We start from the raw sequence: 13,392 nt of genomic DNA, 5'->3' as shown, positions 1-13,392 counted from the left end.
TTCTATTCATCACTACTTTATTCTTCATACAATACTTCGACTTTAATCACGAAACACAAATCCAACCTGCTTCATAATATTTTTTTCTAGAAATCACATTTTAAACCTTCTTGAAACTTCTACTTTATTCTACAACAAAGAGGAAAACTTAATTCCCCTCCAAATGTTATTGTTTTTCTCCAAGACAGCCTAATTCTCAAAAGATGCAATACAATATCTATTAAGTATTTCTTAGTAAGTATTTCAGTTGAACACGCATTGTTTATTTCTTGGTTCGGTAAACGGGTCCTGAGAAGCCACGCCCACAGAAACATCTGCGCCTTCCAGCTGCCACCGCCACCAGTATGGAGGTAAATTTACCTCCATACACCAGTTAAACCATCACACCGCCTCTCAGGACCTCGAACGTCATCACATACGTCATCAACACGAGACTCGAGGCGCGCTTCACAGAAATCTTCCTGGATTTTCCTCGACCCACTGGACACATCAGTAGTAAAAATGTCTCCAGTTCAGCCCCAGAGAGAGACGATCGACGAGCAGTTAACTCCTGCTGAAGAAACATTCACTGAGTTTAAAGGAATCATCGTCAAGACCGAGGAAGAGCTCGATGGTCAGCGCAGACTGCTGGATTTCAGCCGGATTCCCCTGATCATTTTACACAGAATAGGTACGAAACAGCAGCGATGCAAACGTCTTACTGATGAGACACGTTAGAGATGTTGGAGAGACGCTGAACTCAGCAACCATTTAAAGGGCTCTTACACCAAACTTTCTTTCTTTATTTATCAATTAGAACAAGGAACAACAACTAACTCTGTGATATAAATACACAATTATAACCAATCACACATCCGCAAACTAATTATAGTTTATTCACTGAGATATCTACAGCATGAGTATGAGATTTATATACATAACGTAATATGACGAGAAATAAAATATGAGATTTATATACATAGGGTAATATGACGAGAAAGAAATATATATATATATATATATATAATGTGTGTATATATATATATATATATATATATACAGGGGTTGGACAATGAAACTGAAACACCTGGTTTTACACCACAATAATTTATTAATATGGTGTAGGGCCCCTTTTTACGGCCAATACAGCGTCAATTCGTCTTGGGAATGACATTTACAAGTCCTGCACAGTGGTCAGGGATTTTAAGCCATTCTTCTTGCAGGATAGTGGCCAGGTCACTACGTGATACTGGTGGATGAAAACGTTTCCTGACTCGCTCCTCCAAAACACCCCAAAGTGGATCAATAATATTTAGATCTGGTGACTGTGCAGGCCATGGGAGATGTTCAACTTCACTTTCATGTTCATCAAACCAATCTTTCACCAGTCTTGCTGTGTGTATTGGTGCATTGTCATCCTGATACACGGCACCGCCTTCAGGATACAATGTTTGAACCATTGGATGCACATGGTCCTCAAGAATGATTTGGTAGTCCTTGGCAGTGACGCGCCCATCTAGCACAAGTATTGGGCCAAGGGAATGCCATGATATGGCAGCCCAAACCATCACTGATCCACCCCCATGCTTCACACTGGGCATGCAACAGTCTGGGTGGTACGCTTCTTTGGGGCTTCTCCACACCATAACTCTCCCGGATGTGGGGAAAACAGTAAAGGTGGACTCATCAGAGAACAATACATGTTTCACATTGTCCACAACCCAAGATTTGCGCTCCTTGCACCATTGAAACCGACGTTTGGCATTGGCATGAGTGACCAAAGGTTTGGCTATAGCAGCCTGGCCATGTATATTGACCCTGTGGAGCTCCCGACGGACAGTTCTGGTGGAAACAGGAGAGTTGAGGTGCACATTTAATTCTGCCGTGATTTGGGCAGCCGTGGTTTTATGTTTTTTGGATACAATCCGGGTTAGCACCCGAACATCCCTTTCAGACAGCTTCCTCTTGCGTCCACAGTTAATCCTGTTGGATGTGGTTCGTCCTTCTTGGTGGTATGCTGACATTACCATGGATACCGTGGCTCTTGATACATCACAAAGACTTGCTGTCTTGGTCACAGATGCGCCACCAAAACGTGCACCAACAATTTGTCCTCTTTTGAACTCTGGTATGTCACCCATAATGTTGTGTGCATTTCAATATTTTGAGCAAAACTGTGCTCTTACCCTGCTAATTGAACCTTCACACTCTGCTCTTACTGGGCAAATTTGCAATCAATGAAGCTTCACACTGAAGGCATCAAAACTATGAATTAACACATGTGGAATTATATACTGAACAAAAAAGTGTGAAACATTTGAAAATATGTCTTATATTCTAGGTTCTTCAAAGTAGCCACCTTTTGCTTTGATTACTGCTCCGCACACTCTTGGTATTCTGTTGATGAGCTTCAAGAGGTAGTCACCTGAAATGGTTTTCACTTCACAGGTGTGCCCTGTCAGGTTTAATAAGTGGGATTTCAAGTCTTATAAATGGGGTTGGGACCATCAGTTGTGTTGTGCAGGAGGTGGATACAGTACACAGCTGATAGTCCTACTGAATAGACTGTTAGAATTTGTATTATGGCAAGAAAAAAGCAGCTAAGTAAGAAAACGAGTGGCCATCATTACTTTAAGAAATGAAGGTCAGTCAGTCCGAACAATTGGGAAAACTTTGAAAGTGTCCCCAAGTGCAGTCGCAAAAACCATCAAGCGCTACAAAGAAACTGGCTCACATGGAAAGGAAGACCAAGAGTCACCTCAGCTGCGGACGATAAGTTCGTCCGAGTCACCAGCCTCAGAAATCGCAGGTTAACAGCAGCTCAGATTAGAGAACAGGTCAATGCCACACAGAGTTCTAGCAGCAGACACATCTCTAGAACAACTGTTAAGAGGAAACTGTGTGAATCAGGCCTTCATGGTAAAATAGCTGCTAGGAAACCACTGCTGAGGACAGGCAACAAGCAGAAGAGACTTGTTTGGGCTAAAGAACACAAGGAATGGACATTAGACCAGTGGAAATCTGTGCTTTTTTCTGATGAGTCCAAGTTTGAGATCTTTGGCTCCAACCACAGTGTCTTTGTGCAGCGCAGAAGAGGTGAACGGATGGACTCTACATGCCTGGTTCCCATCGTGAAGCATGGAGGAGGAGGTGTGATGGTGTGGGGGTGCTTTGCTGGTGACACTGTTGGGCATTTATTCAAAATTGAAGGCATACTGAACCATCATGGCTACCACAGCATCTTGCAGCGGCATGCTATTCCATCCGTTTTGCGTTTAATTGGACCATCATTTATTTTTCAACAGGAGAATGAACACAAACACACCTCCAGGATGTGTAAGGGCTATTTGACCAAGAAGGAGAGTGATGGGGTGCTGCGCCAGATGACCTGGCCTTCACAGTCACCACCGGACCTGAACCCAATCGAGATGGTTTGGGGTGAGCTGGACCGCAGAGTGAAGGCAAAAGGGCCAACAAGTGCTAAGCATCTCTGGGAACTCCTTCAAGACTGTTGGAAAACCATTTCAGGTGACTACCTCTTGAAGCTCATCAACAGAATGCCAAGAGTGTGTGGAGCAGTAATCAAAGCAGAAGGTGGCTACTTTGAAGAACCTAGAATATAAGACATATTTTCAGTTGTTTCACACTTTTTTGTTCAGTATATAATTCCACATGTGTTAATTCATAGTTCTGATGCCTTCAGTGTGAAGCTACAATATTCATAGTCATGAAAATAAAGAAAACTCTTTGAATGAGAAGGTGTGTCCAAACTTTTGGTCTGTACTATATATATATATATATATATATGTATATATATATATATATATACTGCTAAAAAAAAAAAAAAGGGAACACTCAAATAACACATCCTAGATCTGAAAGAAAGAAATATTCTCATTGAATACTTTGTTCTGTACAAAGTTGAATCTGCTGACAACAAAATCATACAAAAATCATCAATGGAAATCAAATGTATTAACCAATGGAGGCCTGGATTTGGAGTCACACACAAAATTAAAGTGGAAAAACACACTACAGGCTGATCCAACTTTGATGTAATGTCCTTAAAACAAGTCAAAATGAGGCTCAGCATTATGTGTGGCCTCCACGTGCCTGTATGACCTCCCTACAACGCCTGGACATGCTCCTGATGAGACGGTGGATGGTCTCCTGAGGGATCTCCTCCCAGACCTGGACTAAAGCATCCGCCCACTCCTGGACAGTCTGTGGTGCATCGTGACGTTGGTGGATGGAGTGAGACATGATGTCCCAGATGTGCTCAATCGAATTCAGGTCTGGAGAACAGGCGGGCCAGTCCATAGCTTCACTGTCTTCATCTTGCAGGAACTGCTGACACACTCCAGCCACATGAGGTCTAGCATTGTCCTGCATTAGGAGGAACCCAGGGCCAACCGCACCAGCATATGGTCTCACAAGGGGTCTGAGGATCTCATCTCGGTACCTAATGGCAGTCAGGCTACCTCTGGTGAGCACATGGAGGGTCATGTGGCCCTCCAAAGAAATGCCACCCCACACCATTACTCACCCACTGCCAGTAATGGTCATGCTGAAGGATGTTGCAGGCAGCAGATCGCTCTCCACGGTGTCTCCAGACTCTGTCACGTCTGTCACATGTGCTCAGTGTGAACCTGCTTTCATCTGTGAAGAGCACAGAGCGCCAGTGGTGAATTTGCCAATCCTGGTGTTCTCTGGCAAATGCCAAGCGTCCTGCACGGTGTTAGGCTGTGAGCACAACCCCCATTTGTGGACGTAGGGCCCTCATACCATCCTCATGGAGTCGGTTTCCAACCGTTTGTGCAGACACATGCACATTTGTGGCCTGCATGCTGGAGGTCATTTTGCAGGGCTCTGGCAGTGCTCCTCCTGTTCCTCCTTGCACAAAGGTGGAGGTAGCGGTCCTGCTGCTGGGTTGTTGCCCTCCTACGGCCTCCTCCACGTCTCCTGGTGTACTGGCCTGTCTCCTGGTAGCGCCTCCAGGTTCTGGACACTACGCTGACAGACACAGCAAACCGTCTTGCCACAGCTCACATTGATGTGCCATCCTGGATGAGCTGCACTACTTGAGCCACTTGTGTGGGTTGTAGAGTCCGTCTCATGCTACCACGAGTGTGAAAGCACCACCAACATTCAAAAGTGACCAAAACATCAGCCAGAAAGCATAAGTATTGAGAAGTGGTCTGTGGTCCCCACCTGCAGAACCACTTCTTTATTGAGTGTGTCTTGCTAATCGCTAAAGATTTCCCCCTGTTGTCTATTCCATTTGCACAACAGGATGTGAAATTGATTGTCAATCAGTGTTGCTTCCTAAGTGGACAGTTTGATTTCACAGAAGTTTGATTTACTTGATCTGCTGGGGAAGCAGCATCAGAACCAGGGACTTAAAAAAGCTCAACAAGCTGATAAAGAAGGCTGGCTCTGTTCTATGGACTCCTCTGGAACCTCTGGAGATCATTGTGGAAAGATGGATTCTTCATAAAATGAAGAACATTATGGAGAACCCTGAGCATCTTCTTCATGAGACTGTCCTACAACAACAGAGTGTCTTCAGTCAGAGGCTTCTTCAGATCTGCTGTAAGACGGAGCGCTACAGGAGATCCTTCCTGCCCACAGCCATCAGCATCTACAACGGCTCTTTGAGGAAACCTTCATAATATGAGCTATAACAACATTTAATTTCCCTTTGGGATTAATAGAGTATTTTTGAATTGAATTGAATTGAGTTATAATGTGTTGTTTAAGTGTTCCCTTTATTTTTTTGAGCAGTGTATATAAATATAATGGAAATAAATAAAAACAAAATAGAATAGTGCTAAACTAACTTGGAGAGCGGATAACGGTCTCTATCTTGGGGCTTTTCAATTGTTAGCATCTTCATATATGAGGTGATGTTAACAAATATCTACATTTTTGTTTGAAGCATACAGCCATATAAAATATTTTGGGGGCTCAGAATAATAAAGCAGATACTCTGTTGTTTCTGGTTCATTAAACTGTTATCTGCATCAGTTTTGTAACTATGGTTAATGAATTTGTTTAAAGGATCAATATTAAAAGTGTAATTGTTTGGATTTAGGAGGTATAGGAAATCTTAGACATTTTGATCATAAAATCAATAGTTCCTTCTTTCCTCAAATTCCATAAATTTTCATTTTTACAAGGCCAGGGTATCTGGTTTTATGACCCTTGGATTCTTTTTCACCTCTCACCCCAGACCTTGTTGTGCAATGTTTGATTTTCGACTTTCTATCACATCCTGAGATTTTCCACAGTGTATTTTGAAATACCCCTCCTTGAACAGCACCTTATTGTGATTGAGGGGTTTGAGTGCTCGAATGATCCTAGAGCCTATGTTGTCTGGGGCTTTAATGCCCCTGGTAGGGTCTCCCAAGGCAAACCGGCTCTGGGTCATGGTCAGACAAAGAGCGGTTCAAGACGCCTTAATGAGGACTACAAAATAGAGGCACATGACGTCACCCGGTATGGTGGAGCCGGGGGCCCACCCTGGAGCTAGGCCCGGGTCAGGACTCGTCGGAGATCGCCTCGTGGCCGTGTTGCAGGGGGAACTACGAGGGGTCGGTGCAAAGAAGATCAGGCAGCGGACGAAGGTGGAGCCTTGGCGACCCGATCTCCAGATGCTTAGGCTGGCTCTAGGAACGTGGAATACCACCTCACTGGGGTGGGAAGGAGCCTAAGCTTGAGGTCGAGAGATATTGACTATGAAATTGTTGTGCTCACCTCCACGCACAGCGTTGGCTCTGGAACCCAGCTCCTTGAGAGAAGTTGGACTCCCTTCTACTCTGGAGTGGCCCGCAGGAAGAGGCGGCGGGCTGGGGTGGGTTTGCTTGTTGTCCCCCAGCTCAGCCGTCTCGTGTTGGGGTTTACCCTAGTGGATGAGAGGTTTGCATCCCTGCGCCTTCAGACCGGGGACTGGTCTGACTGTCATTTCAACCTAGGCGCCGCGCCGAGTGATACTGCGGAGTACCCGGCCTTTTTGGCATCCCTGTCGGGGGTGCTGCATAGTGCCCCTCTCGGGGACTCCATTATTCTGCTGGGGGATTTCAATGTCCATGTGGGAAATGACAGTGACACCTGGAGAGGCGTGATTAAGAGGAATGGCCTCCCCTTTCTGAAAGTGAGTGGTGTTTCATTATTGGACTTCTGTTCTAGTCATGGATTGTCCATAATGAACACCATGTTTAAGCATAAGAGTGTTCATCAGTGCATTTGGCCCCAGGACACCCAAGGCAGGAGGTCAATGATCAACTTTGTTGTCATGTCTTCAGACCTTCGGCCGCATGTTTTGGATACTCGGGTGAAGAGAGGGACTGAGCTGTCCACTGATCACCACCTAGTGGTTAGTTGGGTCCACTGGAAAAGGAGAAAGCCAGACAGACTTGGAAGGCCCAAATTTATAGGGGGGTCTGCTGGGGAGTCTGGCGGAGCCCTTGGCCAGGGGTGTATTCAACTCCCACCTCCGGGAGAGCTTTGACCAGATTCCAGGGAAGGTTGGAGACATAGAGTCCGAGTGGACCATGTTCTCTGCGTCTACTCTCCATGCTTCCGCCTGTAGCTGTGGTCAAAAGGTTTGCGGAGCCTGTCGCGGTGGCAATCCCCGCACCCAGTGGTGTACACCGGTCGTAAAGGATGCTGTCAAGCTGAAGAAGGAGTCCTATCGGCTGTGGTTGGCTTGTGGGACTCCTGAGGTGGCTGCCGGATACTGTGAGTTCAAGCATGTCGCATCCGGGGCAGTAGCAGAGGGAAAAACTCAGGCCTGGGAGGAGTTCTGTGAGGCCATGGAGAAGGACTACCGGTTGACAAACCGTCCGGCGCCTCAGGAGGTTGAAGCTGTGCTTTGCCAACACTGCTTGCCGTGGTGTTTGGGGAGCTGCTGAGCTCGACTGGGGACATTATTGAGCGGTGGAAGGAGTACTTCAAGGATCGCCTCAATCCTGCCATCATGCATTTCCTGGTGGAAACAGAGGCTGGGGACTCGGGGTTGGACTCTCTCTTCAACCAGGCGGAAGTCTCTCAGGTGGTTAAAAAGCTCCACGATAGCAGGTCTTCGGGGATGGATGAGATCCGCTCTGAGTACCTCAAGTCTCTGGATGTTGTGGGGCTGTCATGGTTGACACGCCTCTTCAACTTTGTGTGGTGGTCAGGAACAGTGCCTCTGGACTGGCAGACCGGAATGGGTGCGAAGGGTGACCAGAGGGTGTGTTTCAACTATAGGGGGATCACACTCCTCAGTTCCCTGGTAAGGCCTATGCCAGGGTATTGGAGTGGAGAGTCCGACCGATAGTCAAACCTCGGCTTCAGGAGGAGCTGTGTGGTTTTCGTTCCAGCCGTGGAACACTGGACCAGCTCTACACCCTCTGCACACTCTGGGTTCATGGGAGTTTGCCCAACCGGTCCACATGTGTTTTGTGGACCTGGAGAAGGCATTCGACTGTGTCCTTCGTGGTGCCCTGTGGGGGTTACTCCAGGAGTACAGAGACAGGGACCCTTTATTAGGGGCCACCCGGTTTATGTACAAGCAGAGCAGGAGTTTGGTCTGTATTGCCGGCACTAAGTCAGACCTGTTCCCGGTGCATGTTGGACTCCATCAAGACTGCCCTTTGTCACCGTAGAGAGTGGAGTGGGAGATATACAAACGGATGAGGCATCTATACCGGATGCCTCCTGGACGCCTCCCTTGGGAGGTTTTCCAGGCACGTCCCACTGGGAGGAGGCCCATGTCTCTCAGCTGGCCTGGGAACGCCTTGGGCTCCCCCTGGAGGAGTTGGAGGAGGTGTCTGGGGAGAGGGAAGTCTGGGTGTCTCTACTGAGTCTGCTGCCCCCGCGACACAGTCCCGGATAAAGCTGAAGACGACCAGTACGAGTATTTTCAAATAAAATGTACTGAGGCCACATTGAGCTGTTTCAGACAAAACTTGCCACCAACTGAAAAGAGCTGCTGTTGCGTTTGTTGTCATTATTATGATTATATTTTCTATATTTATTTTAATATTCAATTAGTGGTGGTATTTGGACAATAGAGAAAAGGGTGAATCAAGCTCTGGCATTACTGAACAGCAAAACTCTGCACACACATGGAATAAATTCACACAATTTCTTAAAATACAAGAATTTATTAGCTAAAATAAGTCAACTTTGTCAAACATATTTCAATTAACAATCTCTCTACTATCCTAGAACACTTCAACTAAAACTACCAACCAAAATGAAAGAATAAGAAATACCAATGAACTATAAACATATGAAGGAACAAGGGAAATTATAAAAATAGTTTAAATCCATGACCAATACAGTTATGCAACATCAGATAAACATTATTTTAATAGAATAATATTTTAAAGAATGACTTGCTGAATAAAAATCAACCTTCTGGATAATTAAATCTTAATGATATTTACTTTGCACATTTAGTAATGCAATACCAAGATGGCGACGAGCCATATGGACTCATAAGATGGCGGCGAGTCGCATGTAAACCTCGTGGCTGTTGCTCTGACTCCTCCTCTTCTTGGGCCGGGTTAGGCGTAGGTTAGTGTGGGACTGAAAGATGTAGAAGAGTTCATACCACACTTTGATTGTGTAATGTTCATCTATGTTTTCAACCCATGGCTGGGGTCCCAATAGGTTAATAAAGAGCAATTAATCGGTGTAATTAAGGTTGATATAAAACAAAATGGACTATGTGGATTGGTTAGAACCTTGTATTCTTCCCAAAAATTCTCACAATTTGCAAAGGTAATGAATAATTTCAGACTTTGGGTTCAACTGAGGCACTGCAGAATACGTGGTTCTTCTGCGCAAACCGTAACATCACCTATGGGCAGTTTGAAACCACAGAAAATAGAAGCAACAAGGACATTTACATCAAATGTATTAAAAGCAGACATCTTTGGCACATTGTACTATCAAATGTTGACACATCTATTTCCCTTCCAGTCAGGAGAACTGTATTGGTCAAGTTAATTCTCATGCATATAAGTTTGTAATTTTAAAATAGAACCAAGTGAAGCCTGTTTAACTGCTTAACAGGGTTATAGTGAAGGGTATGTTGTTTTACTCACATTTATAAGGTTTTGTTTTGTCTTTTTGTCCAGATTTCTCTCAATATTATGTATGTAAAGAGGAGGGGGTTCCCACTGAGCTCAGCAACCAGGAGGGGAACTCCACTTTAAATCAAGAGGGATCAGAACCTCTGCAGATCAAACAGGAGCAAGAGGAACTGGAACATCAACAGTTCAAAGAGGAAGATGAGGAACTCTGCATCAGTCAGGATAAAGAGCAGCTTGTGCCAAAACAGGAGACTGATGACATTTTAGTGATTCCTTCTAATGTGCAAATAACCCACAATGAAACAGAACCAAAAAGGAACCAAATCATCTTTCAGGCCTCTCCTGAAGTTGACAACCAAGATCAAGACCCTGGAGAAAACAGAGATGAAGAGCAGAAACAAAATGAGAAATGCCAGAAAACCAAACAGCAGAAAGGAGCCTGTGACAGTTCAACACACTGTAAAATTTGCAACAAAATCTTTACTACAAAAAGTCGCTTGACTAGACACATGAGATCTCACACAGGTGAAAAGCGTTTCACATGTATGAAGTGTGGAAAGGGTTACATTGAAAGAAGTAGTTTAACTTATCATTTGAGAACCCACACAGGCGAGAATCCTTCCTCGTGTGTGACATGTAAAAGACGTTTCAGAAACAGATCTTGTTTAAAAAGTCACATGAGAACTCACAGAGGCGAGAATCCTTTCTCATGTGTGTCCTGTAAAAAAAACTTCAGAAACGGTTCTCATTTGGCACGTCACATGAGAACTCACACAGGTGAGCAGCCTTTCTCATGTACAATCTGTGAAAAAAGGTTTAATAATCGAAGCGGTTTAACTAGTCACATGAGAAGTCACACAGGCGAGCAGCCTTTTCCATGTACAACCTGTGGAAAAAGGTTCACCAGTAGAGGCAATTTAACTTGTCACATGAGAATTCATACAGGGGAGAAGCCTTTCTCATGTACAACCTGTGAAAAAAGGTTTACCAGTCGAAGCAGTTTAACTAGTCACATGAGAATTCATACAGGTGAGAAGCCTTTCTCATGTATTACTTGTGAAAAATGTTTCAGTAAGAAAAACCTTTTAACTATTCACATGAGAACTCACACAGGCGAGATGCCTTTCACATGTACAACCTGTGAGAAAAGGTTCCATAGTCAAAGTGGTTTAAAAAGTCACATGAGAAGTCACACAGGCGAGAAGCCTTTCTCATGTATAACTTGTGAAAAATGTTTCAGTAAGAAAGACCTTTTGACTATTCACATGAGAACTCACACAGGCGAGCAGCCTTTCTCATGTACAACCTGTGGCAAAAGGTTCACCAGTAAAGGCAATTTAACTAGTCACATGAGAAGTCACACAGGTGAAAAGCCTTTCTCATGTATTATTTGTGAAAAACGTTTTCGTAAGAAAAACCTTGTAACTATTCACATGAGAACTCACACAGGTGAGCAGCCTTTCCCATGTGCAACCTGTGGTAAACGGTTCACCAGTAGAGGCAATTTAACTTGTCACATGAGAATTCACACAGGTGAGAAGCCTTTCTCATGTAAAACCTGTGAAAAAAGGTTCAACAGTAGAGGCAATTTGACTCGTCACATGAGAAGTCACACAGGTGAGAAGCCTTTCTCATGTATTACTTGTGAAAAATGTTTCAGTAAGAAAACCCTTTTAACTATTCACATGAGAACACACACAGGTGAGAAGCCTTTCTCATGCACGACCTGTAAAAAAAAGTTTAATAGTCAAAGTGGTTTAACTAATCACATGACAAGTCACACAGGCCAGAAGCCTTTCTCATGTATAACTTGTGAAAAAGGATTTGGTAAAAAAGACCTTTTAACTATTCACATGAGAACTCACACAGGCGAGCAGCCTTTTCCATGTAGGACCTGTGATAAAAGGTTCACCAGTAGAGGCAATGTGACACGTCATGAGAAGTCACACAGATCAAAAGCCTTTCTCATGCATAACTTGTGAAAAAGGATTTAGTAAACAAGACCTTTTAACTATTCAAATGAGAACTCTCACAGGTGAGAAGCCTTTCTCATGTACGGCTTGTGAAAAAGGTTCACCAGTAGAGGCAATTTAACTTGTCACATGAGAATTCACACAGTTGAGAAGCCTTTCTCATGTACAACCTGTAAAAAAATGGTTCAAAAGTAAAGGCAATTTGACTCGTCACATGAGAATTCACACAGATGAGAAGCCTTTCTCATGTACGACTTGGGAAAAAGGTTCACCAGTAGAGGCAATTTAGTTTTTCACATGAGAAGTCACACAGGTCCAGTGACATAATGTGAACCTATCAAGTCATCAAGGTGCTCTATAATGAACATTCTTTATATGTTTGCAAAAACCTGCTAAACACACATTGTATAACTTCTAGTTTCCATTACACTCACGGATGCTGAACATATGCAAATGAAAACATTGTACACACCATTTTTGCACCGAGTCGGCGTCTCCTCTTTCGTATTAAGAGTAAGTTATGGATGCTCTCGTTTTGCATTAAAAGGAATATTGTGTGCAGCTTGGTAAGCTCCATTATCTCGCTACCCCGCTTCCCTCACGTTGTGTAATGAAGGAAATACTTCTAATTATATGATGACAACAACACAGACATCAGGTTATCAGGATGATACCTGAGATGTTTTATATAATTATTTTCATTTAAATATCTTCATTGACTTCATTCTTGTAAAAGCAATTCTGAATTGTAAGGGTTTTTTACCTTCATTATTTCTCCCTGTCAGCTATGTTTTCTCTTAAATCAGTTTTGTTGTTTTACCTCTCACACTGTTTTTAAAATCCCTGTGAGTGTCTCATTAAATATTCAGGTATTTCAAGGAAATTTTTCAGATATCAATGTCTCATCTTTTAATTTAGTTCTGGAAAATGAAGGGATTTCATTACAGGTAAATATCCACAGCAAAAAAAAAAAAACGTTCTCAGGAAACCCAACCCCTTGATAGCCAGTATTACCTCTTTTGACTGAATCCGTCACGTGGTACGGGCGGTGTGATAGATTAACTGGTGGTATGCAGATCATAGACATTAATACCTGTTCTTCCTCTTTTAACATAATGATTAGCTGGGAACACACTGAGGCTATCCCTTCGGAAATAACAGCTGTTTCAGCATTTCACCCTTTCTTCTATTTATCACTACTTTATTCTCCACACAATATTTCGACTTTGATTATGAAACACAAATTCAACCTCCTTTCTCATAATAGATGTATCTGGAAATCACATTATAAACCTTCTTGAAACTTCTACTTAATTCTCGTACGAAGAGGAAACCTCCAAATTTAATTGTTTTTG

At 43.6% G+C, this 13,392-nt stretch overlaps 2 protein-coding genes across 2 annotated transcripts in view; both read left to right on the top strand.

Annotated features, from left to right (window-relative positions):
- The window catches only part of LOC124879308 (zinc finger protein 271-like), a 38,368-nt gene that overhangs the window by 15,119 nt on the left and 9,857 nt on the right, over positions 1–13,392 (top strand). The gene's annotated exons all lie outside the window — the stretch shown is intronic.
- LOC124879311 (oocyte zinc finger protein XlCOF6-like) lies at positions 19–12,920 on the top strand. Its single transcript, XM_047383802.1, has 2 exons — positions 19–670; positions 10,110–12,920. The coding sequence occupies exons 1-2, from the start codon at positions 502–504 to the stop codon at positions 12,044–12,046; spliced, it is 2,106 nt and encodes a 701-aa protein (XP_047239758.1). The 5' UTR covers positions 19–501; the 3' UTR covers positions 12,047–12,920.

This window comes from Girardinichthys multiradiatus, chromosome 13 (genome assembly GCF_021462225.1).
Source record: "Girardinichthys multiradiatus isolate DD_20200921_A chromosome 13, DD_fGirMul_XY1, whole genome shotgun sequence".
Classification (NCBI taxonomy): Eukaryota; Metazoa; Chordata; class Actinopteri; order Cyprinodontiformes; family Goodeidae; genus Girardinichthys; species Girardinichthys multiradiatus.
The sequence above is the reverse complement of the archived record's forward strand: the minus strand, read 5'-3'. Positions and strand labels throughout refer to the sequence as shown.